Here is a 22,918-nt window from a genome sequence, read left to right as displayed (position 1 = left end):
GGAAGCAGGCCATTGTTAGCTGTTTGCTAGGTGAGAACGAGAAGCTGGTGGTGGGGGATGGATGGAGAGAGAGGGAATGCATGGGTACATGACGTTAGAGAAATCAATAGTCATACCACTGGGTTGAAAGCTGCCTAAGCGGTTCCTATCAGGGGATAGCACCCCAGTGGCACAGCGATAGAGCTGCTGCTTTACATCACCAGAGACCCGAGTTCAATCCTGTCTACGTGTGGGCTGGGGTGAGAGGCAGGGATGAGAGAGAGAGAGAGAGAGAGAGAGAGAGAGAGAGAGAGAGAGAGAGAGAGAGAGAGAGAGAGAGGAAGAGGTGAGGGAAATTGGGAAAGAAGAGAGGGAGTGAGGGAAGGTGAAATGGAAGTATGGCAGTGAGGGGGAGATGAGTGGGCAGGGGTGGAGTGGAGAGAGAGGGAAGGGAGGAATAAAAAGAGAAATCAGAGAGAAGGAATAAGAGAGGAAGAGAGAATAGGAAAAGATAAAGGCAGGAGGGGGAAGGGGAGGAATGAGACAAGAAAGAGGAGAGAATAAAGAGAGAGCAAAGAAAAAGAGAATCAATCAATTAATGGCATTAATTGATCCTTCGGCAGTTCTTGTTCACCGCTGACTAATGCAATGCTTATTATTCACATCAGTGTCTTAGACAATAGACAATAGGTGTAGGATTAGGCCATTCGGCCCTTCGAGCCAGCACCGCCATTCAATGTGATCATGGCTGATTATCCCCAATCAGTACCCCATTCCTGCCCTCTCCCCATATCCCCTGACTCCGCTATTTTTAAGAGCCCTATCTAGCTCTCTCTTGAAAGTATCCAGAGAACCGGCCTCCACCGCCCTCCGAGGCAGAGAATTCCACAGACTCATCACCCTCTGTGAGAAAAAGTGTTTCCTCATCTCCGTTCTAAATGACTTACTCCTTATTCTTAAACTGTGGCCTCTGGTTCTGGGCTCCCCCAACATCGGGAACATGTTTCCTGCCTCTAGCGTGTCCAAGCCCTTAACAATCTTATATGTTTTAGTGAGATATCCTCTCATCCTTCTAAACTCCGGAGTGTACAAGCCCAGCTGCTCCATTCTCTCAACATATGACAGTCCCGCCATCCCGGGAATTAACCTTTTAAACCTACGCTGCACTCCCTCAATAGCAAGAATGTCCTTCCACAAATTAGGGGACCAAAACTGCACACAGTACTCCAGGTGTGGTCTCACTAGGGCTCTGCACAACTGCAGATAGACATCTTTGCTCCTATATTCAATTCCTCTTGTTACAAAAGGCCAACATGCCATTCGCTTTCTTCATTGCTTTCTGTACCTGCATGCTTACTTTCATAGACTGATGTACAAGGACCCCCAGATCCCGTTGTACTTCCCCTTGCAGTGGAATGTTGCCCATGGACTGCACCCAGTTAATTGAGCGATTGTGTAGAACCCGATAAGTGATGATCAGCAGGTGAGACCTAAGTTCTGCCTGATCAAAGAGCGCCAGAGGCCTGGGTTCGACCCTGACCACGGGGTGCTGTCTGTGCGGAGTTTGCACGTTCTCCCAGTTGCATCTTAAATAGTATCCATTCGAGGGGCCTGTTCTTGTGCTTCAAGTGAAGGATCACAAACCAGTAAATAAGATGACACTCTTCACTAAACAATACACATTGTCCCTGGTCTAAATTAGCACGTTCTCCCTGCGACTGTGTGGGTTTTCTCTGGGTACACCGGTTTCCTCCAAAGATTCACAGGTTTGCAGGTTAATTGGCTTCTGTAAATTTCCCCAAGAGTGTAGGGATACGAGAGTGGGATAACATAGAACTCGTGTGCAGGTAATCAATAATGAAGCGTGTTTGTACGATGTATCTACCATATAACCATATAACAATTACAGCACGGAAACAGGCCATCTCGACCCTTCTAGTCCGTGCCGACCACATAATCTCCCCTAGTCCCATATACCTGCGCTCAGACCATAACCCTCCATTCCCTTCCCATCCATAACTATCCAATTTATTTTTAAATGATAAAAACGAACCTGCCTCCACCACCTTCACTGGAAGCTCATTCCACGCAGCTACCACTCTCTGAGTAAAGACGTTCCCCCTCATGTTACCCCTAAACTTCAGTCCCTTAATTCTCAAGTCATGTCCCCTTGTTTGAATCTTCCCTACTCTCAGTGGGAAAAGCTTTTCCATGTCAACTCTGTCTATCCCTCTCATCATTTTAAAAACCTCTATCAAGTCCCCCCTTAACCTTCTGCGCACCAAAGAATAAAGCCCTAACTTAAAAGCCCTAATCTGTAAGCTGAAGTAAACTAAACAATAGTAAACTCAACTCAACTCAACTCAGTCTGAAGAAGGGTCTCGACCCGAAACCTCACCCACTCCTTCTCTCCAGAGATGCTGCCTGTCCTGCTGAGTTACTCCAGCATTTTGTGTCCATCTTGAGTAGGTTGTAACGTGTTCAACCCAAGAACTGACATACTGGGGAAAATGGCCAACATAGAACACCTTGCTCAGTATGAAGAAGGGTCTTGACCAGAAACATCACCCATTGCTTATGACTTTATGACCTTTTGTGTCTATCTTCAACTCAATTAAATGAACCATACCTAACTTAAACTAAGCTAAACTAAACTAAACTATAAAGTGCTGGAGTGTCTGAGTCTGAAGAAGGGTACTGACCTGAAATGTCACCTTTTCCTTTTCTCCAGAGGTGTTGCCCGACCCTCCGAGTTACTCCAGCACCTTGTGTCTGTCTGAAGAAAAGGTCCCTACCAGAAACGTCAACCTATCCGTGTTGCCTGACCTGCAGCGTTAAGGGCCTGTCCCATTTGGCCGTCATTTGCGCCTCGTTTACGCGTCATATGTGAACTAGGTAGACGGATTGTGATGCATGGGTGACGCAAGCATTGCCCATGGTGAGGCGTGGAATCGCAGGCGGTGGCGCGCGGTATCACGCGACGCTCTAGGGTTTCGTAGTGTAACAAAATCCTCGCGCGCCACCTATGTGATGTATCGCGTATGCACGCTGACGCATTGGCTACGCACGCTGATGCATTGGCTACAAACCCTGACACATTGGCATCGCACGCTGGCGTCCCGACATCTCATGCGTATCGCGTGGTAACGCATGGTTACGTCACCGTGTGTCAACGTCCGTAACCATGCATCACCGCACGCCGCAGGTATTCTAATGACGTCACGCGCACCAGACGGCTGCGCTGACGCGTGATTTGCGTGCGATGTCGCGCATCACGACACATCGACCTGTTTTACATACGACGCGTAGATGAGGCGCAAATGACGGCCAAGTGGGACAGGCCCTTAACTCCCGCACTTTGTGTCTTCTTCCCGCGGGCTCAGATAAAGGTGACGCTTTTCCGTTCCAGGTTCTGCAACGAGAACACAGCGTGTCCGTCGCCAGTGTTCTGGTCGAGTTGGGGCCCGTGGACCAAGTGCAGTGCCGACTGCAGTGGAGGGATGCACATGAGGCAAAGGAGCTGCCAGAACGGGAACACATGCCCCGGTTGTACAACGGTATGTAGCAACCTCACCAGCCCATCAGTACACTAGCACTATGAAACTCAGCGAGTCAGGCAGCATCTCCGGAGAAAAGGGGTGGGTGATGTTTCCGATCGAGACCCTTCTTTGGACTGAAGGTCAGGGAAACAGAAAATAGGTGCAGGTGTAGACCATTCGGCCCTTCGAGCCAGCACCGCCATTCAATATGACCATGACTGATCTTCCAGAATCATAACCCCGTTCCTGCTTTCTCCCAATATCCCATGATTCTGTTAACCCTAAGAGCTCTATCTAACTCTCTCCTGAATACATCCAGTGAATTGCCCTTCACTGCTTTCCGTGTCAGAGAATTCCACAGATTCACAACTCACTGGCTGAAAAGGTTTTTCCTCACCTCAGTCCTAAATGGGCTTATTCTTAAACTTTGACCCCTGGTTCTGGACCCCTCCAACATGGGGAACATTTTTCCTGCATCTAGCTTGTCCAATCCCTTAAGAATTTTATACGTTTCTATAAGATATCCTTTCATCCTTCTAATTCCAGTTAATTTAAGCCCAGTCGATCCATTCTTAATGCTACACACTAGGGACAATTTACTATTTTACTGAAGCCAATTTTGCACGGTGGTGCAGCGGTAGAGTTGCTGCCTTACAGCGCTTGCGGCGCCCGAGACCTGGGTTCGATTCCGACTTCGGGTGCTGTCTGTATGAAGTTTGTACGTTCTCTCCCCGTGACCTACGTGGGTTTTTATCCGAGATCTTCAGTTTCCTCCTGCACTCCAAGGAGTAAAGGTATGGTGATTAATTTGCTTGGTATAAGTGTAAAATTGTCCCCAGTGTGTGCGTAGGATAGTGTTAATGTGCGGGAATTGCTGGTTGGTACAGACTCGGTGGGCCGAAGGGCATTTTTCCACGCTGTAGCTCTAAACTAAACAAATTATCCTACAAACCGAATGAATGAATGAATGATTGAATGGATGATTGATTGAATGCATGAATGAATGAATGAATGCATGAATGAATGAATGAATGAATGAATGAATGAGTGAATGAGTGAATAATGAATTCATGATTGAATGAATGCATGAATGAATGAGTGAGTGATGAGTGAATGAATGAGTGAATGAATGAATGAATGAATGAATGAATGATGAATGAAATGAATGAATGAATGATGAGTGAATGGATGAATGGATGAATGAATGAATGGATGAATGAATGAATGAATGAATGAATGATTGAATTATACTTTATTGACACATGTGACAAGTCTTTGTTTCACATACCCAAGGTATGCAAAGGGTTGCCATATAAAGGGCACTAACAGAGTCGATTCTAACCGCGGGTGTATACGGGTATCTCCCCTTTACCGCCTGGGTTTTCTCCGAGATCTCTGGTTTCCTCCCACACTCCAGCTTTGGAGGCTAACTGACGTGGTATAAATGTAAAATTGTCCCTAGTGTGCACAGGGTAGTGTTAGTGTGCGGGGATCGCTGGTCGGCGCGGACTCGGTGGGCCGAAAGGTCCTGTTTCCCGCGCCGTAGCTCTAAGCTAGACTAAACTAAGCACAGATCAGGCGGATACTCGTGTGGGGTTGTCTATATCGAGACCATGCATCCGTTCTGAGAAACATTTATTCAATCCTAGAAACCAAAGTGAAAGGATCTTTGAAGGAAGTTCTGGCAGAAGTCCAAGAACATGTCAGTTGTAAATGTGCTGCATCGGTTAGCAAAGTGTAGCAATGTTTTCCGGGTGGAGAGAACTTGATACAATCATTCCTGGAATTACTATTCCCAAGATCTTTGTTAAACATGTTTTGACTTTTGCCCCTTAAGGGAGTTGAATGCCTTTGCACACGGAGTTGATTTAAAAAGAATGATATGCTTACAAGTATATTTCGTTTAGTTCAGTTCAGAGATACCGTGTGGACCTACTGCCCACCGAGTCCACGCTCACCCCTACACTAATTCTATCCTACACACTGGGGGCAGTTTGCCGAAGCCAATTAACCTACAAACCTACGCGTCTTTGAAGTGTGGGAGGAAACCGGAGCACCAGGAGAAAACCCACGCAGGTCACGGGGAGAACGTGCAAACTCCACACAAAGGGCACCCGTAGTCGGGATCGAACCTGAGTCTCTGGCGCTGTAAGGCAGCGACTCTGCCGCTGCACCAACTTGCCACCCGGTACATTTTTGAATAGTCTTTCATCATTTGCTAAATGCCTGCAGGAAACGAAAAAAAAATGGATGTCCAAAATGCCAGGAAATACGGCTGAAATTGCTGATTATCTAATATTTCTGAATTCTGAGTAGGGAGGTAATATTGCTGGAATGATAATTTTCCTCCACCAATTCCAATGTCCACATTTATAATAGGATTTGTCCTCTTAACTCGCCACTATTTCCATTCCGGTCACATATGTTGCAAATTGCTTTCTGATAGTTTTTCATCAGCCATTTTTCTTCAGTAATTGAAATGTCAAATGTTCCAAATAAAGGATTAACCAAATTATAAAGATGACTTATAATAACAACATGAATACATATATCCGCTGAGTTTCCCCTTTGGATGTTTTCGTGCCTTCATTGACATGCTTCATTGCAGCAATTAGCAATCCCAGAAAGTCTATGCTTAGATTTGAGTCTTCAATTTAGATTTAGCTTTAGTTTAGTTTAGAGATATAGCGCGGACACAGGCCCTTCGGCCCACCCTGTCCGCGCCAACCAGCGATCCCCGAACACTTGCACTATCCTACACACTCTAGGGTCAATTTGCATTTATACCAAGCCAATTAGCCAACAAAAGTGTATGTCTGTGGAGTGTGGGAGGAAACCGAAGATCATGGAGAAAACCCACGCAGGTCACGGGGAGAAGGTACAAACTCCATACAGACAGCACCCGTAGTCGGGATCGAACCCGGGTTTCCGTCGCTGGAATAGCCCTGTCCCACGGTACGCGTTCACTCATACAAGTGCTCTCCCGAGTTTAAAAAAAAATCAAAATCGTGGTAAGCACGGAGAATGAACGTAGCGGGTACTTTGGAGCTCGGGGACGTCGTTTAGCGGCTTGTAACGCTAACGGCAGGTACTCGGGAAGACCCGCTAACGGCAGGTAAGCACGGGAAGACTCGTGAAGATTTTTCAACACGATGAAAAATGTCCTCGAGAGCCCCGAGTACCGACGAGCGGCCATTACCGTAAATCTCCGAGTTCGAATCAGGGGAAACTCGGGAGAGCTCTTGGAATGAACTCGCACGGTGGGACTGTGCTATAAGGCAGCAATTCTACCGTGCCGCCCGGACTTAATTTCTCTCGATCATACTTCGTCTGGCTATTGAACAGAAGGAGGCCATTCATTTTGTAGGTCAGTGCAGCATGGGATCATAATCTTCATGCTGCACATGATGCCAAGTTAAACTGATCTCAGCTGTACGTGATCCATATCTTTTTATTCTCTGAATATCTATGCGCCTATCTAAAAGCCTCGTAGGTACGGGTGCTGTCTGTGCGGAGTTTGTACGTTCTCTCCCCATGACCCGCGTAGGTTTTCTCCTCCCACGCTCCAAAGAATTGGCTTGGGAAAATTGTAAAGTGACCCTAGTGTGCGGAGGATAGGGTTAGTGTACGGGGATCGCTGGTCGGTGGGCCGAAGGGCCTGTTTCCGCGCTGTATCTCTAAACTAAATTAAACTAAAGTTCTTAAATCAGCCTGCACAACCACTTGCTGTCCCATGGACTTGGTTTTGTTTCTCACTGTGTTTTGCAGTAATGTCTTGATTCATTTTGCACGTCTATTTTGCTGAGACATTTCTCATCTGCCTGCGAAAATCTCTATAAATAACACTGACTGCCACTGAAAACACACCGCATCTCCTCATCAAATTTAAATTTTCACTTATTTCACATCCAGAGGAATTAGGGACTTTTAATTATTCAACGTGGGTTTAATAATTACAATAATCACAATGAATATTCTAATGTGACTGGATTATGATTAAATCCTCGTGTATTTTGGAAAACGTCATTGGAAGGAAATGATGGTTTGGTAGGATGGTTTGTTTTTATGTGTCGGGGAGGGAAGACTGGGAAGATGGAGACTCTGCTGCCACAGGGCCCAGAGACCCAGGTTCGATACTGACCCCGGGTGCTGTCTGTGTGTGTGGAGTTTCCACCCACATCTCAAGGACGTGCAGGTTTGCAGGTTAATTGGCTTCAGTAAAACTGCCCATTAAGTGGGATTAACATAGAACGGGTGTGAGCAGGTGACTGATCGATGGCCAGTGTGGAGTTGGTGGGCTTCAGGCCCTGATCCCATGCTATATCTCTAAACTAAACTCAACTGAACGAAAACATCCTCGTTCTTAATAAACAACCATAGAACAATATTGACCAGAGCAACATGATCTCCGTTGAGTATACAGTCCAGCGAGCTGAGAATCAGAATCAGAATCAGAATCAGAATCAATTTATTTGTCATTTGGACCCCTGGAGGTCCAAACGAAATGCCGTTTCTGCAGCCATACATAACACACAAATAGACCCCAGACACAACATAATTACATTTAACATAAACATCCATCACATAACTGTGATGGAGGCCAAATAAACGTATCTCTCCACTGCACTCTCCCCCCCCCCGAGAGTCAAAGTCATAGCCCCCGGCTGGCGATGGCGATTGTCCCGCGGCCATTAAAGCCACGCCGGGTGATGCAAGGTCGCACACCGGGTCTTGGTGTTGGAGCCCCCGGTGTGCGCTCGCAGAGTCCGCGGCCATTCCAGCCGCGCGGGGCAGCGGTGCTAGGCCCCGCTCCAGGAGCTCTTCGACCCCGCAACTCGGGCGGGAGAAGTCGCCGCCGCAGAAGCCCCGAAAAGCGGTCTCCCCCCAGGGAGCCGTGGGCTCGGCGCCGTCGTCCACAGACCTGTAGAGAGCCTCCGACTCTCCGGCAGCAGCAGCAGCAACAGCAGCAGCAGCAGCAGCAGCAGCAGCGCTCCTCCACCGCTCCGGACCCGGCCAGCTCCGCGACGGCGACGGTGAGTCGACACCCGAGTCCCCGGTCTCTTCCTGTTGGAGGCCGCTCCTCGTTGCGGCCTCAACGACGGCTGAGACCTGACGAGAAAAGGTCGGGTCTCAGTGCAGGGAGAGATTCAAAAAGTTTCCCCACCCCCACCCCCCCACACACACCCCAACATAAAATAACAAAAACTACACAGAAACACAGACAAAAAAATAATAAAAACGCGGACAGGCTGCAGAGGCCGCTGCTGGCCAGAGCCGCGCCGCCTACCGGATCTACTGAGGAATATTCAACAAAGGGCAGCACGGTGGCGCAGCTGCCTTCCAGCGCCAGAGACCCGGGTACGATCCCGACCAACGGGTACTTGCCTGTACGGAGTGTGTACGTTCTCCCCGAGACCTGCGTGGGCTTTCTCCGGGTGCTCCGGTTTCCTCCCACACTCCAAAGACGTACAGGTTTGTAGGTTAATTGGTAAGATAGTGTTAGTGCGTAAGATAGTGTTAGTGCACGGGGATCGCTGGTCTGCACGGACTCGGTGGGCCGAAGGGCTTCTTTTCGTTCTGCATCTCTAAACTAAACCAACTAAACTAAAATAAATTCTGACTGTGTCAAAAGGGCCACAGACTCAATTTGCCATTATCAGGACCTTCTTGATTTCACAAGGGCCGGTCCCACTCAGGCAATTTTTTGGGCGACTACAGGCAACTGCCGCATAATTTTCTGGCAGCTCATTCCATGCAAAAATCTACCCCTCAGATTCCTAATACAAGCCCCTTTGGGATGTGGTGTCAAAATACCACTAGTTGTAGGAGACTTGTGAAGGCTTTTAAACATGTACACAGAGAGTGGTGAATGTGTGGACCTCTCTGCCACAGAAGGTAGTTGAGGCCAGTTCATTGGCTAGATGTGGCCCTTGTGGCTAAAGGGATCAGGGGGTATGGAGAGAAGGCAGGTACAGGATACTGAGTTGGATGATCAGCCATGATCATATTGAATGGTGGTGCAGGCTCGAAGGGCCGAATGGCCTACTCCTGCACCTATTTTCTATGTTTCTATGCTTCTATGTAAGTGGGCGTTCAGAGCTTAAAGCAGAGCACGATGATGTCCAGGATCCAAGCCTTGCCTCTTTGGCGGGTTTACAGGGGCAGCGAGAACATATGAGGCTTGATGTGGAAATAATTGCAGCTTTCTTCTTTCATTAATGTGTCCGCTTCTTCTGGCATGAGCCGGTGCGAAAACCCCATTAAAAGTTAATGAGAGAGGATGAGCCAAGAACTCAATCAATAGTCCCATCAGATTCCGCAGGCCCGGGTCTGGAGGCAATTTTATTTTCAGCGCGGCTGTCAACCTCTGGTGCGTAAAAGCTGCCATCAGTTGGCTTCTGCATCAAAGGGGAATCATAGAAACATAGAAATTAGGTGCAGGAGTAGGCCATTCGGCCCTTCGAGCCTGCACCGCCATTCAATATGATCATGGCTGATCATCCAACTCAGTATCCCGTACCTGCCTTCTCTCCATATCCCCTGATCCCCTGAGCCACAAGGGCCACATCTAACTCCCTCTTAAATATAGCCAATGAACTGTGGCCTCAACTACCCTCTGTGGCAGAGAGTTCCAGAGATTCACCACTCTCTGTGTGAAAAAAGTTCTCCTCATCTCGGTTTTAAAGGATTTCCCCCTTATCCTTAAGCTGTGTGGCCCCTTGTCCTGGACTTCCCTAACATCGGGAACAATCTTCCTGCATCTAGCCTGTCCAACCCCTTAATCGTTCCCGTCCGCTACGTGCACCGGTTCAGAATTATGTTAGTGTACATCCAGAGTGAGATCCCAATGTCTAGGCGGAAGTAGTTTAGTTTAGTTCCGCGGTAGAGTTGCTGCCTTACAGCGCTTGCAGCACCAGAGACTCGGGTTCCACCCCGACTGCCGGTGCTGCACGTGAGTTTTCTCCGAGATCTTCGGTTTCCTCCCACACTACAAAGGCGTGCAGGTGTGTTGGTTAATCGGCTCGGTGTGTGTGTAAATTGTCCCCAGTGTGCGTAGGATAGTGTACGTGTGCGGGGATCACTGGTCGGTGCGGACTCGGTGGGCTGAAGGGCCTGTTTCTGCGCTGTGTCTCTAAACTAAACTAAATATATAGTATGGCAGACAAAAATGCTGGAGAAACTCAGCGGGTGCAGCAGCATCTATGGAACGAAGGAAATAGGCAACGTTTCGGGCCAAATCCCTTCAATATACTGTATGTAAACAGGCCCTTCAGCCCACCGAGACCATGCCAACCATTTATATGTAAAGGTAACCCCTTCAGTTCCCATTACCTTAAATGTAATCTCCCTTCACCTTAAACCTATGTCCTCTAATTCCCTTACTCTGGGCAGAAGACTCTGTGCATTTACCCGATCTATTCCTCTCATGATTTTGTACACCTCTATAAGATCAGCCCACATCCTCCTGTGCTCCAAGGAATAGAGTCCTAGCCTGCTCAACCTCTCCCGATAGCTCAGACCCTCGAGTCCTGGCATCGATCTATCGACCTGTTCCTGCCTCAGTTATTAGTGTTACATAGTGGTAATAATCTCCACACAAAATTGGGACATCTATAAAATAGCAAAGATAGACACAAAATGCTGAGTAACTCAACGGGTCAGGCAGCATCTCTGGAGAGAAGGAACAGGTGACGTTTCGGGTCGAGACCCTTCCACAGGCTGAGAGTCAGGAGTTAGGGGTTAGCTTTTTGTGTCTACCTTCGGTTTAAACCAACATCTGCTGAACGTGCAAACTCCACACAGACAGCACCCGAGGATCGAACCAGGGTCTCTGGCGCTGTGAGGCAGTAGCACTACCAGCTGCATCGCAATGCCGATGGCTTGAGGGGCTTCGTCCTTCATCCAGTGATTTATCTGTTGCGTACCTACCGATTAGCCAACACTAATATGTTCCTTTCTGGACACCATACGTGTGAAAACATTTCAGAGCTAATGTTGTACTGAATCTTAATTATTTTATTCAGCCATGGGTTTTATTGTTCATTTCACAATGCCCCTGAATTGAGGCAGCGTCTGTAGACACTAGAGTGTACTTTGTTAGTTTAATTTAGAGATACAGCGCGGAAATAAGCCCTCTGGCCCACTGAGTCCGCACCGACCAGCGATCCCCGCACACTAACACTACCCTATAAACGCCAGGGACAATTTTACATGAAAAAATATATATATTTGAAAATACCAAGCAAATTAACCATACAAACCTGTATGTTTTCGGAGTGTGGGAGGAAACTGAAGATCTCGGAGAAAACCTGAGGGGGGGAATGTACAAACTCCGTACAGACAGCGCTCACAGTCTGGATTGTCCCCAGGTCTCTGGCGATGTAAGGCAGCAACTCTACCGCAGTGCCACCGTGCTGCCCAACTTCTATAGAACCATAGAATCATTCCACACAGAAACATGTCTTCAATTTTAGATAGCCCTTGCTTTCTCTCTCCTTCCCCTCCCCCTTCCCAGTTCTCCCACAAGTCCTACTGTGTCTGCCTAATTCCTTTCATTTTGCCCGCCCCCCTCCCCCCCCGACTGAAGAAGGGCATCAACCCGAAACGTCGACAATTCCTTCTCTCCATAGATGCTGCTGACTCACCCGCTGAGTTTCTCCAGCATTTTTAGAAACATAGAAACATAGAAAATAGGTGCAGGAGGAGACCATTCGGCCCTTCAATCCAGCACCGCCATTCATTGTGATCATGGCTGATCGTCCCCAATCAATAACCCGTGCCTGCCTTCTCCCCTCTATCCCCTGATTCCACTAGCCCCTGGTGTTCTCTCTAACTCTCTCTTAAATCCATCCAGTGACTTGGCCTCCACTGCCCTCTGTGGCAGGGAATTCCACAAATCCACAACTCTCTGGGTGAAATTGTTTTTTCTCACCTCAGTCTTAAATGGCTTCCCCTTTATTCCAAGACTATGGCCCCTGGTTCTGGACTCGCCCAACATTGGGAACATTTTTCCTGCATCCAGTCCTTTTCTAATTGTAATTGTTTCTATAAGATATCCCCCTCATCCTTCTAAACTCCAGTGAATACAGGCCTAGCCTTTTCAATCTTTCCTCATACGACAGTCCCGCCATCCCAGGGATCAATCTCGTGAACCTACGCTGCACTGCCTCAATCACAAAGATGTCCTTCCTCAAATTAGGAGACCAAAACTGCACACAATATTCCAGATGTGGTCTCACCAGAGCCCTATACAACAGCAGAAGAACAGAAGGACCTCTTTGCTCCTATACTGAAATCCACCTTTGATTTGTCTACCTTTGATTTTTCCAGCAGCATCTGCAGTTCTTTCTTAAACACTTCAATCTACCATGTCTATACTGGCTATCAAGTGTGTATTTAAAAGTATTCCACTTTCATGCACTTGGCCTGTAATCTACTATGCTTCATGATTCAAGTGCTCTACAAAAGCTTCTTAAGTGCTTTAGTCTTCTGTATTGATGGATCAATTGTCACATATGTAGCGTGACAAATCCCTCTCTCTTACAAAGCATTAGTAAATCAGATGGATTTTTACCACAGTTTTTTTTTCCAAAACATCATATTAACTTAATGACTTGAATTTAAACTTCCCAACAATCACAATGGGTCATGAATTCACATCTAATAGCCCTGTCCCACGGTGCGAGAGAGCTCTCCCGAGTTAAAAAAAAAAATCAAACTCGTGGTAAGCACGGAGAATGGACGTAGCGGGCACGTCGGAGCTCGAGGACGTCTCGTAGAGTCCCCGAGCTCCGGGGCACCCGCTACGTTCATTCTCCGTGCTTACCACGAGTTTGATTTTTTTCGCTAACGGCAGGTACTCGAGGAGACTCGGTAACGCAGGTAAGCACGGGAAGACTCGTGAAGATTTTTCAACACGTTGAAAGGGTTTAAACACATCAAAACAGTCTGAAGAAAAGTTTCGACCCGAAACGATGCCTATTTCCTTCGCTCCATAGATGCTGCCTCGCCCGCTGAGTTTCTCCAGCATCTTTGTCTACCTAAACAAATAATTAGTTCCTTATTATTTGCGGTCACGGTGGCACAGCGGTAGAGTTGCTGCCTTACAGCGAACGCAGCAACGGAGACCCGGGTTCAATCCCGACTACGGGTGCTGTTTGTACGGGGTTTGTACGTTCTCCCCGTGACCTGCGCGGGTTTTCTCCAAGATCTTCGGTTTCCTCCCACACTCCAAAGACGTACAGGTTTGTAGGTTGATTGGCTTGGTACAAATGTAAATTGTCCCTAGTGGGTGTAGGATAGTGTTAATGTGCGGGGGATCGCTGGTAGGCGCGGATCCGGTGGGCCGAAGGGCCTGTTTCCGTGCTGTATCTCTAAACTAAACTAAACGATACATTCACATTACGGAGCGTAGTAATCCACAAAATGGTCTGTTTGCACGCCGCCTGTCTCTATGACCTCACGGGCCGTTCCTCTCCGCTCACTCTCTCTCTCTCTCTCTCTCTCTCTCTCTCTCTGCAGGAGCACCGGGCCTGCAACGTGGAGCCGTGCCAGGAGGTACGCAGGAACACGCCGTGGACGCCGTGGATGCCGGTCAACGTCAGCCAGAGCGGAGCGCGGCACGAGCAGCGCTTCCGCTTCACCTGCCGGGCGCCCCTCGCCGACCCACACGACCTCCAGATTGGCAAGAAGCGGGTGGACAGCCGCTACTGCCCCGCTGACGGCAGCTCGGCCTGCACCACCGACCGTAAGTGGATCTCCACGCCTGCGGAATTGAATTGAATTGAATTGGCGGAGGAGACTTGATGGGCCGAATGGCCTAATCCTGCTCTGAAAACACATGACAGTAGACAATAGATGCAGGAGTAGGTCATTCGGCCCCTCAAGCCAGCACCGCCATTCACTGTGATCTTGGCTGATCATCCACAATCAGTTCATGCCTTCTCCCCATATCCCCTGACTCCGCTATCTTTCAGAGCCCTATCTAGCTCTCTCGATGGACGATGGGAATGTAGGTAGAAGTTACCTAAAATTAGAGAATTCAATGTTCATACGCGTGGACTGTAAGCCGCCCCAGCGAGATATTCGATGCTGTTCCTCCAATTTGCTTTTTCCCCCCTCACTCTGGCAATGGAGGAGGCCCAGGACAGAAAGATCAATGTGGGAATGGGCAGAGGAGTTAAAATGATTAGCAGCCGGGTGATCTGATCCAGTAGACTGCCCGGAGTTTGTACGTTCTCCCTGGGACCACGTGGGTTTTCTCTGGGTGCCCTGGTTTCTTCACACACTCCAAGGACGTGCTTGTTTGTAGGTTATTGGCTTTTGTAAATTGTCCCTCGTGTGGAGAAAAGAACTAGTGACAATAGACAATAGACAATAGGTACGGGCGTAGGCCATTCGGCCCTTCGAGCCAGTGCCGCCATTCAATGTGATCATGGCTGATCATCCACAATCAGTACCCCGTTCCTGCCTTCTCCCCATATCCCCTGACTCCGCTAACTTTAAGAGCTCTATCTAACTCTCTCTTGAAAGCATCCAGAGACTTGGCCTCCACTGCCTTCTGAGGCAGAGAATTCCACAGATTCACAACCCTCTGGGGGAAAAAGTCTTTCCTCGTCTCCGTTATAAATGGCCTACCCCTTATTCTTAAACTGTGGCCCCTGGTTCTGGACTCCCCCAACATCGGGAACATGTTTTTCCTGAATGGGTGATCGCTGCTCGGGTGCGGACTTGGTGGGCCGAAGGGCCTGTTTCCACACTGTATCTCTAAACTAAACTAAACTAAACTAATCAAAACCAGGAGATCCAGTAGGCCTTGGCGGACCGAATGCAAGTGCTCAGCGAAATGGTTGTGGAGTCTTAAGTTAGGTCTTGCCAGGAGGCAAGATCGGGAATGCTTGATACAATAGATGAGGTTGGAAGAGGTGCACGTGAACCTCTGTCTAACGGGCTTGTCCCACTGTACGAGGTAATTCAAGAGCTCTCCCGAGTTTAAAAAAAAATCAAACTCGTGGTAAGTACTTAGAATGTACGTAGCGGGTACGTTGGAGCTCGGGGCCGTCTCTTAGCGGCTCGTAACGCTAACGGCAGGTACTCGGGAAACGCGGTAAGCTCGTGAGGTTGAAAAATGTCCACGAGAACCCCGAGTACCTACGAGCGGCTATTACCGTAATTCTCCGAGTTCGAATCTCGGGGGAACTCTTGAATTACCTCGTACAGTGGGACAGGCCTGTGGTCCTGGTGTCTTAGCCTGCCCTATCTGCTGTGACGTGACCTATCTCTCCCTCTCTCTCCCCTGCCCTGTCCTGTCTTTCCCCTGCAGATCTGGTGGATGACCTGGTGAAGTTCAACCACCAAGTCCCCCGGAGGGTCGGTGGTGGCTGGTCGGCGTGGACGCTCTGGTCCGCTTGCTCCCGTGAATGCGAGACCGGCTTCCACTCCAGGAAGAGGAGCTGCTCCAACCCGGAGCCGACGAACGGCGGCCTGCCCTGCCTGGGATCCCCCGTTGAGTACGAGAACTGCAATCAGCAGCTATGTCCAGGTAAGGGCAGCTCAGGCCAAGAGCAGGGCGCGCGCGGTCTGGTAGAGTTGCTGCCTCCCAGCGCCAGAGACCCCGGTTCGATCCTGACCACGGGCGCTGTCTAAAAGTGTAGGAAGGAACTGCAGATGCTGGTCCACTGGCTGCGTGAGCAGCAGAAGACACGGCCTCTTGTGGTGAATTCCTTGTCTCCAGAGATGCTGCCTGTCAAGCTGAGTTGCTCCAGCATTTTGTGTCTATCTTCGATGGAGTAACAAAATTGGTGTCTACCTAAGAATCTCACCTATTCCTTCGCCCCATAGACACAAAAAGCTGGAGTCACTCAGTAGGTCATCGTTAGTCATCGTTACTTTGTTGCACGTATTTCATTCATTTGTTCGGTATCTCTATGTCGTCATCTGCAGGAAAATGTTCCCCATGTTGGAGTCTGAGTCCAGAATCAGGGGTCACAGTTCACCAGTAAGGGGTCGGCCATTTTGGATTGGGAGGAGGAAAAACTTTTTCAGCCCGAGAGTTGAGAATCTGTGGAATTCTCTGCCACAGAAGGCAGTGGAGGCCAATTCACTGGATGTATTCAAGGGAGAGTTAACTATAGCTCTTAGGGCTAAAGGAATCAAGGGATATGGGGAGAAAGCAGGAACGGGGCACTGATTTTGGATGATCAGCCGCGATCATATTGAATGGCGGTGCTGGCTCGAAGGACGGAATGGCCTACTTCTACAACAATATTCTATGTTTGCATGTTTCTATCTGGTACATCTCTCGTTCCCCTATCCTCTGACTCTCAGTCTGAAGAAGGGTCTAGACCCGAAACGTCACCTATCCCTTTTCTCCAGATGCTGCCCGTCCCGTTGACTTACTCCATCATTTTGTGCCTCTGTTTGGTGTAAACCAGCTTCTGCAGTTCCTTCCCACACATAAACTGAACTAATTCACGGGAAAGAGCGGGGGGGGGGGGGGGGGGGGGGGGAAGGGTTAAGGATGTGAATGCCAAAGGTTAAGTCTGAGCGCCAGAAGACACAGCCTCTTGTTGCGAATTCCTTGTCTCCAGAGATGCTGCCGGTCCCGCTGAGTTGCTCCAGCATTTTGTGTCTATCTTCGATGAAGCAACAAAATTGGTGTCTATTGAAGAATCTTATTGTTCTGTTTGGGACATGTGACACTAAAACACTCTTGACTCCTGACCCGAAACGTCACCTATTCCTTCGCTCCATAGATGCTGCCTCACCCGCTGAGTTTCTCCAGCATTTTTGTCTACCTTTGACTATTGAACAGGTTCATGGGTAGGACAGGTTTGGAGGGATATGGACCCAGTGCAGGCAAGTGGGACTGTCCCTTTTCTGGGTCTACGTTCCTACCCGCGTGCCCCTGGAGAAGGAACATGCGGTGTCCACAGGGACTGAGGGGGGATCTTATAGAAACTTACAAAATTCTTAAGGGGTTGGACAGGCTAGATGCAGGACGATTATTCCCGATGTTGGGGAAGTCCAGAACAAGGGGTCACAGTTTAAGGATAAGAGGGACGTCTTTTAGGACTGAGATGAGGAAAACATTTTTCACACAGAGAGTGGTGAATCTGTGGAATTCTCTGCCACAGAAGGTAGTTGAGGCCAGTTCATTGCCTATATTTAAGTGAGAGTTAGATGTGGCCCTTGTGGCTAAAGGGATCAGGGGGTATGGAGAGACGGCAGGTACAGGATACTGAGTTGGATGATCAGCCATGATCATATTGAATGGCGGTGCAGGCTCGAAGGGCTGAATGGCCTGCTCCTGCACCTATTTTCTATGTTTCTATGACTCTGGAGGCTTTCTGTGAACGCTGGTCGCCGAGGGGGATGGAGTGTATTATTGATAAAGTTGGCGATCAATTAATCTGATGACTGTTTGCAAACTGCCAATACAGGCAGCATTTGATTGTGTTAATACTCTGTATGTTGGTTTTTGTTTTTTGAATAAAAGTATTTGTAAAACAAAAAGTGTAGAAACATAGAAACATAGAAATTAGGTGCAGGAGTAGGCCATTCGGCCCTTCGAGCCTGCACCGCCATTCAATATGATCATGGCTGATCATCCAACTCAGTATCCCGTACCTGCCTTCTCTCCATACCCTCTGATCCCCTTAGCCACAAGGGCCACATCTAACTCCCTCTTAAATATAGACAATGAACTGGCCTCGACTACCCTCTGCGGCAGAGAGTTCCAGAGATTCACCACTCTCTGTGTGAAAAAAGTTCTTCTCATCTCGGTTTTAAAGGATTTCCCCCTTATCCTTAAGCTGTGACCCCTTGTCCTGGACTTCCCCAACATATAACCATATAACAATTACAGCACGGAAACAGGCCATCTCGACCCTTCTAGTCCGTGCCGAACACATAATCTCCCCTAGTCCCATATACCTGCGCTCAGACCATAACCCTCCATTCCCTTCCCATCCATATAACTATCCAATTTATTTTTAAATGATAAAAACGAACCTGCCTCCGCCACCTTCACTGGAAGCTCATTCCACACAGCTACCACTCTCTGAGTAAAGAAGTTCCCCCTCATGTTACCCCTAAACTTCAGTCCCTTAATTCTCATGTCATGTCCCCTTGTTTGAATCTTCCCTACTCTCAGTGGGAAAAGCTTTTCCACGTCAACTTTGTCTATCCCTCTCATCATTTTAAAAACCTCTATCAAGTCCCCCCTTAACCTTCTGCGCTCCAAAGAATAAAGCCCTAACTTGTTCAACCTTTCTCTGTAACTTAGTTGCTGAAACCCAGGCAACATTCTAGTAAATCTCCTCTGTACTCTCTCTATTTTGTTGACATCCTTCCTATAATTAGGTGACCAAAATTGTACACCATACTCAAGAATTGGCCTCACCAATGCCTTGTACAATTTTAACATTACATCGGGAGCAATCTTCCTGCATCTAGCCTGTCCAACCCCTTAAGAATTTTGTAAGTTTCTATAAGATCCCCTCTCAATCTCCTAAATTCTAGAGAGTATAAACCAAGTGTAGCTGGGACATTGATTGCCGTTGTGGGCGAGTTGGGCCGAAGGGCCTGTTTCCACACTGTATCGCTCTGTGACACTCTCTATATTTTCTCTCTCCAATGTGACGTCAGTGAAGGGAGCTTGGTCCTGTTGGTCACCTTGGTCGCGATGTTCTGCCACGTGTGGCAGTGGGCACTACCAGCGTACGCGGACCTGCACCAACCCAGTGCCGGCCAACAACGGCGACATCTGCATGGGTCTACACTTGGAGGAAGCTCTCTGCAACACCCAGCCTTGTGAAGGTAAGGTCACGACGGATAGAAGTGGAATTAGGCCATTCGGCCCATCAAGTCTACTCCTCCATTCAACCTGATCTCTCCCTACTAACCCCACATTCTCCTGCCTTCTCCCCATATCCCCTGACACCTGTACTAATCAAGAATCTGTCTATCTCTGCCTTAAAAATATCCACTGACTTAGCCTCCACAGCCTTCTGTGGCAAAGAATTCTCCAGATTCACCGCCCTAATTCCATATAACCATATAACAATTACAGCACGGAAACAGGCCATCTCGACCCTTCTAGTCCGTGCCGAACACATAATCTCCCCTAGTCCCATATACCTGCGCTCAGACCATAACCCTCCATTCCCTTCCCATCCATATTTATTTTTAAATGATAAAAACGAACCTGCCTCCACCACCTTCACTGGAAGCTCATTCCACACAGCTACCACTCTCTGAGTAAAGAAGTTCCTCCTCATGTTACCCCTAAACTTCAGTCCCTTAATTCTCATGTCATGTCCCCTTGTTTGAATCTTCCCTACTCTCAGTGGGAAAAGCTTTTCCACGTCAACTCTGTCTATCCCTCTCTTCATTTTAAAAACCTCTATCAAGTCCCCCCTTAACCTTCTGCGCTCCAAAGAATAAAGCCCTAACTTGTTCAACCTTTCTCTGTAACTTAGTTGCTGAAACCCAGGCAACATTCTAGTAAATCTCCTCTGTACTCTCTCTATTTTGTTGATATCCTTCCTATAATTAGGCGACCAAAATTGTACACCATACTCCAGAATTGGCCTCACCAATGCCTTGTACAATTTTAACATTACATCCCAACTTCTATACGCAATTCCTCCTTATCTTCTTTCTAAAGGAACGTCCTTTAATTCTGTGGCCATGACCTGTAGTCCTAGACTCTCCCACTAGTGGAAACATCCTCTCCATATTCACTCTATCCAGGCCTTTCACTATTCTGAACGTTTCACTCTATCCAGGCCTTTCACTATTCCCTCATTCTTCTAAACTCCAGTGGGTATAGGCCCAGTGCCAACAAATTCTCATCATCGGTTAACCCACACATTCCTGGATCAGTAGGCCAGTCACTCTGCCTTATTCAGACCAGACAGGGCAGCACGGTGGTGCAGCGGTAGAGTTGCTGCCTCACAGTGCCAGAGACCCTGAGACTCAGGACTTTTTACAGGGGCACGGTGCAGTCTGTACTCACGTACTGCATGAATACGTGGTACTCCACCTGCAACTGCTCAGACAGGAAGTCTCTGCAGAGGGTAGTGAGGGGAGCAGAGAGGATCATTGGCGTCTCCCTACCCTCGGTACAAGAACTGTTCCAGAGCCGCTGCCTGAAAAAAGCTCTGAGCATAGCAAAGGACAAACTGCACCCCCTCCACACACACCTGGATCTCCTGCCATCAGGAAAGAAATACCGCAGCATCAAAGCCCGGACAACCAGACTGCTAAACAGCTTCCTTCCACAGGCTGTGAGGCTGCTAAACAGTCACCCCACCTGATTCTGCTGCTTTTGCACTGACAATTTAATAACTGGCACTGAGTAATAACTCTGGCACTGGCTCAGGCCACTTAAATCAGCTGCCCTGGACATTTTATGACTGTTTTTACGTATTTTAATGTTGCTGTTTTTACCTGCATTTTTTTAAACTATTCCTACTGTTTTATCAGGAACTGGATTGTTTTTTTATTTTTTTTTTTTATTTTTACGCGTGGAATGTTTCAGTTTCATGTGCGATGCTCCGTGTATTCCCTGGGAAACGTCTTCTCATTTTGCACTGTACAACTGCTGCTTTGCAAGATGACAATAAAGGATGATGATGATGATGGGTGCTGTCTGTACGGAGTTTGCATGGTCTCCCCGTGACCTGTGTGGGTTTTCCCCAGGTGCTCCGGTTTCCTCCCACACTCCAAAGACAGTACAGGTTTGTAGGTTAATTGGCTTCAGTAAAATTGTGTGTGTAGGATAGTGTTAAAGTGTAGGGATCGCTGGATCGAACCCGGGTCCCTGGGGCTGTGAGGCAACAACTCCATCACTGCTTCACGCCTAACTATGAACATTAATACGCAGTTGTAGGGCACTGGTGCGGTGAGGTAGCAACTCTATCGCTGCGGTACTGTGCCGCCCCAGAAATGCACACAATGATCACACAATACTAGAAACATAGAAACATAGAAAATAGGTGCAGGAGTAGGCTATTCGGCCCTTTGAGCCTGCACAGCCATTCAATATGATCATGGCTGATCATCCAACTCAGTATCCTGTACCTGCCTTCTCTCCATACCCCCTGATCCCTTTAGCCACAAGGGCCACATCTAACTCCCTCTTAAATATAACCAATGAACTGGCCTCAACTACCTTCTGCGGTAGAGAATTCCAGAGATTCACCACTCTCTGTGTGAAAAAAGTTTTCCTCATCTCTGTCCTAAAGGATTCCCCCCTTATCCTTAAACTATGACCCCTTGTTCTGGACTTCCCCAACATCGGGAACAATCTTCCTGCATCTAGCCTGTCCAACCCCTTAAGAATTTTGTAAGTTTCTATAAGATCCCCCCTCAATCTTCTAAATTCTAGCGAGTACAAACCGAGTCTATCCAGTCTTAATTCATATGAAAGTCCTGACATCCCAGGAATCAGTCTGGTGAACCTTCTCTGTACTCCCTCTATGGCAAGAATGTCTTTCCTCAGATTAGGAGACCAAAACTGTACGCAATACTCCAGGTGTGGTCTCACCAAGACCCTGTACAACTGCAGTAGAACCTCCCTGCTCTTATACTCAAATCCTTTTGTTATGAAATGTAGAAGGAACTGCAGATGCTGGTTTAAACCAAAGATAGACACAAAATGCTGGAGTAACTCAGCGGGACAGGCAGCATCTCTGGAGAGAAGGAATGGGTGACGTTTTGGGTCGAGACCCTTCTCCAGTCGTTTTAAGACCCTTCTTCAATCTTGAGTGCAGGCTACCTAGTGTTGTGGAGACACCTTTCTAGTCGAGACCCTTCTTCAGACTCACGTTTCGGGTCGAGAACCTTCTCCAGTCTGAAGAAGGGTCTCGACCCGAAACGTCACCCATTCCTTCTCTCCACAATACTAGGTACTTAAGTCTCAGGTTAAGTCTTAAGTACCTGGACGGCTTTAGTCAGCAGTAAGAATGTTTCTAATGGCAGGTAGACAAAGAAGCTGGAGAAACTCAGCAGGTGCAGCAGCATCTATGGAGCGAAGGAAATAGCAACGTTTCGGGCCAAAACCCTTCTTCAGACTGATGGGGGGATTTTGTGTACCTTCGATTTTCCAGCATCTGCAGTTCCTTCTTAAACACAAATGCTTCTAATGGCATCCGGCTTGATCTTTTCTTTCCAAATTTTCCCCTCTGTCGTCTGTTGTGCTGTTGAAGTTTAATCTGAGGATGAAATTAAACACCTCTGGAACAGAATTAAACACCTCACGGGGGGTGCGATTGCCTTCGTGTGTGACCTGGCTTCTGGAGAAACACTTTCCCAACACTGCCATCACTACCAGCTCATTATCTCCTCGCCTTCACTCCTCCACCAACTCCTCCTTACAAAGGCCACAAACCCTG

General features: G+C 48.1%; 1 protein-coding gene across 1 annotated transcript in view; it reads left to right on the top strand.

The window, feature by feature from the left end:
• Positions 1-22,918, top strand: part of sema5ba (sema domain, seven thrombospondin repeats (type 1 and type 1-like), transmembrane domain (TM) and short cytoplasmic domain, (semaphorin) 5Ba) — a 330,444-nt gene that overhangs the window by 280,793 nt on the left and 26,733 nt on the right. The window contains 4 exon segments of the mRNA XM_055638824.1: positions 3,389-3,536; positions 14,040-14,265; positions 15,841-16,059; positions 19,167-19,337. Coding sequence (XP_055494799.1) covers positions 3,389-3,536; positions 14,040-14,265; positions 15,841-16,059; positions 19,167-19,337 — 764 coding nt within the window.

Source organism: Leucoraja erinacea, chromosome 7, assembly GCF_028641065.1.
Source record: "Leucoraja erinacea ecotype New England chromosome 7, Leri_hhj_1, whole genome shotgun sequence".
Taxonomy (NCBI): Eukaryota; Metazoa; Chordata; class Chondrichthyes; order Rajiformes; family Rajidae; genus Leucoraja; species Leucoraja erinaceus.
This window is presented reverse-complemented; position numbering and strand designations above follow the sequence as displayed.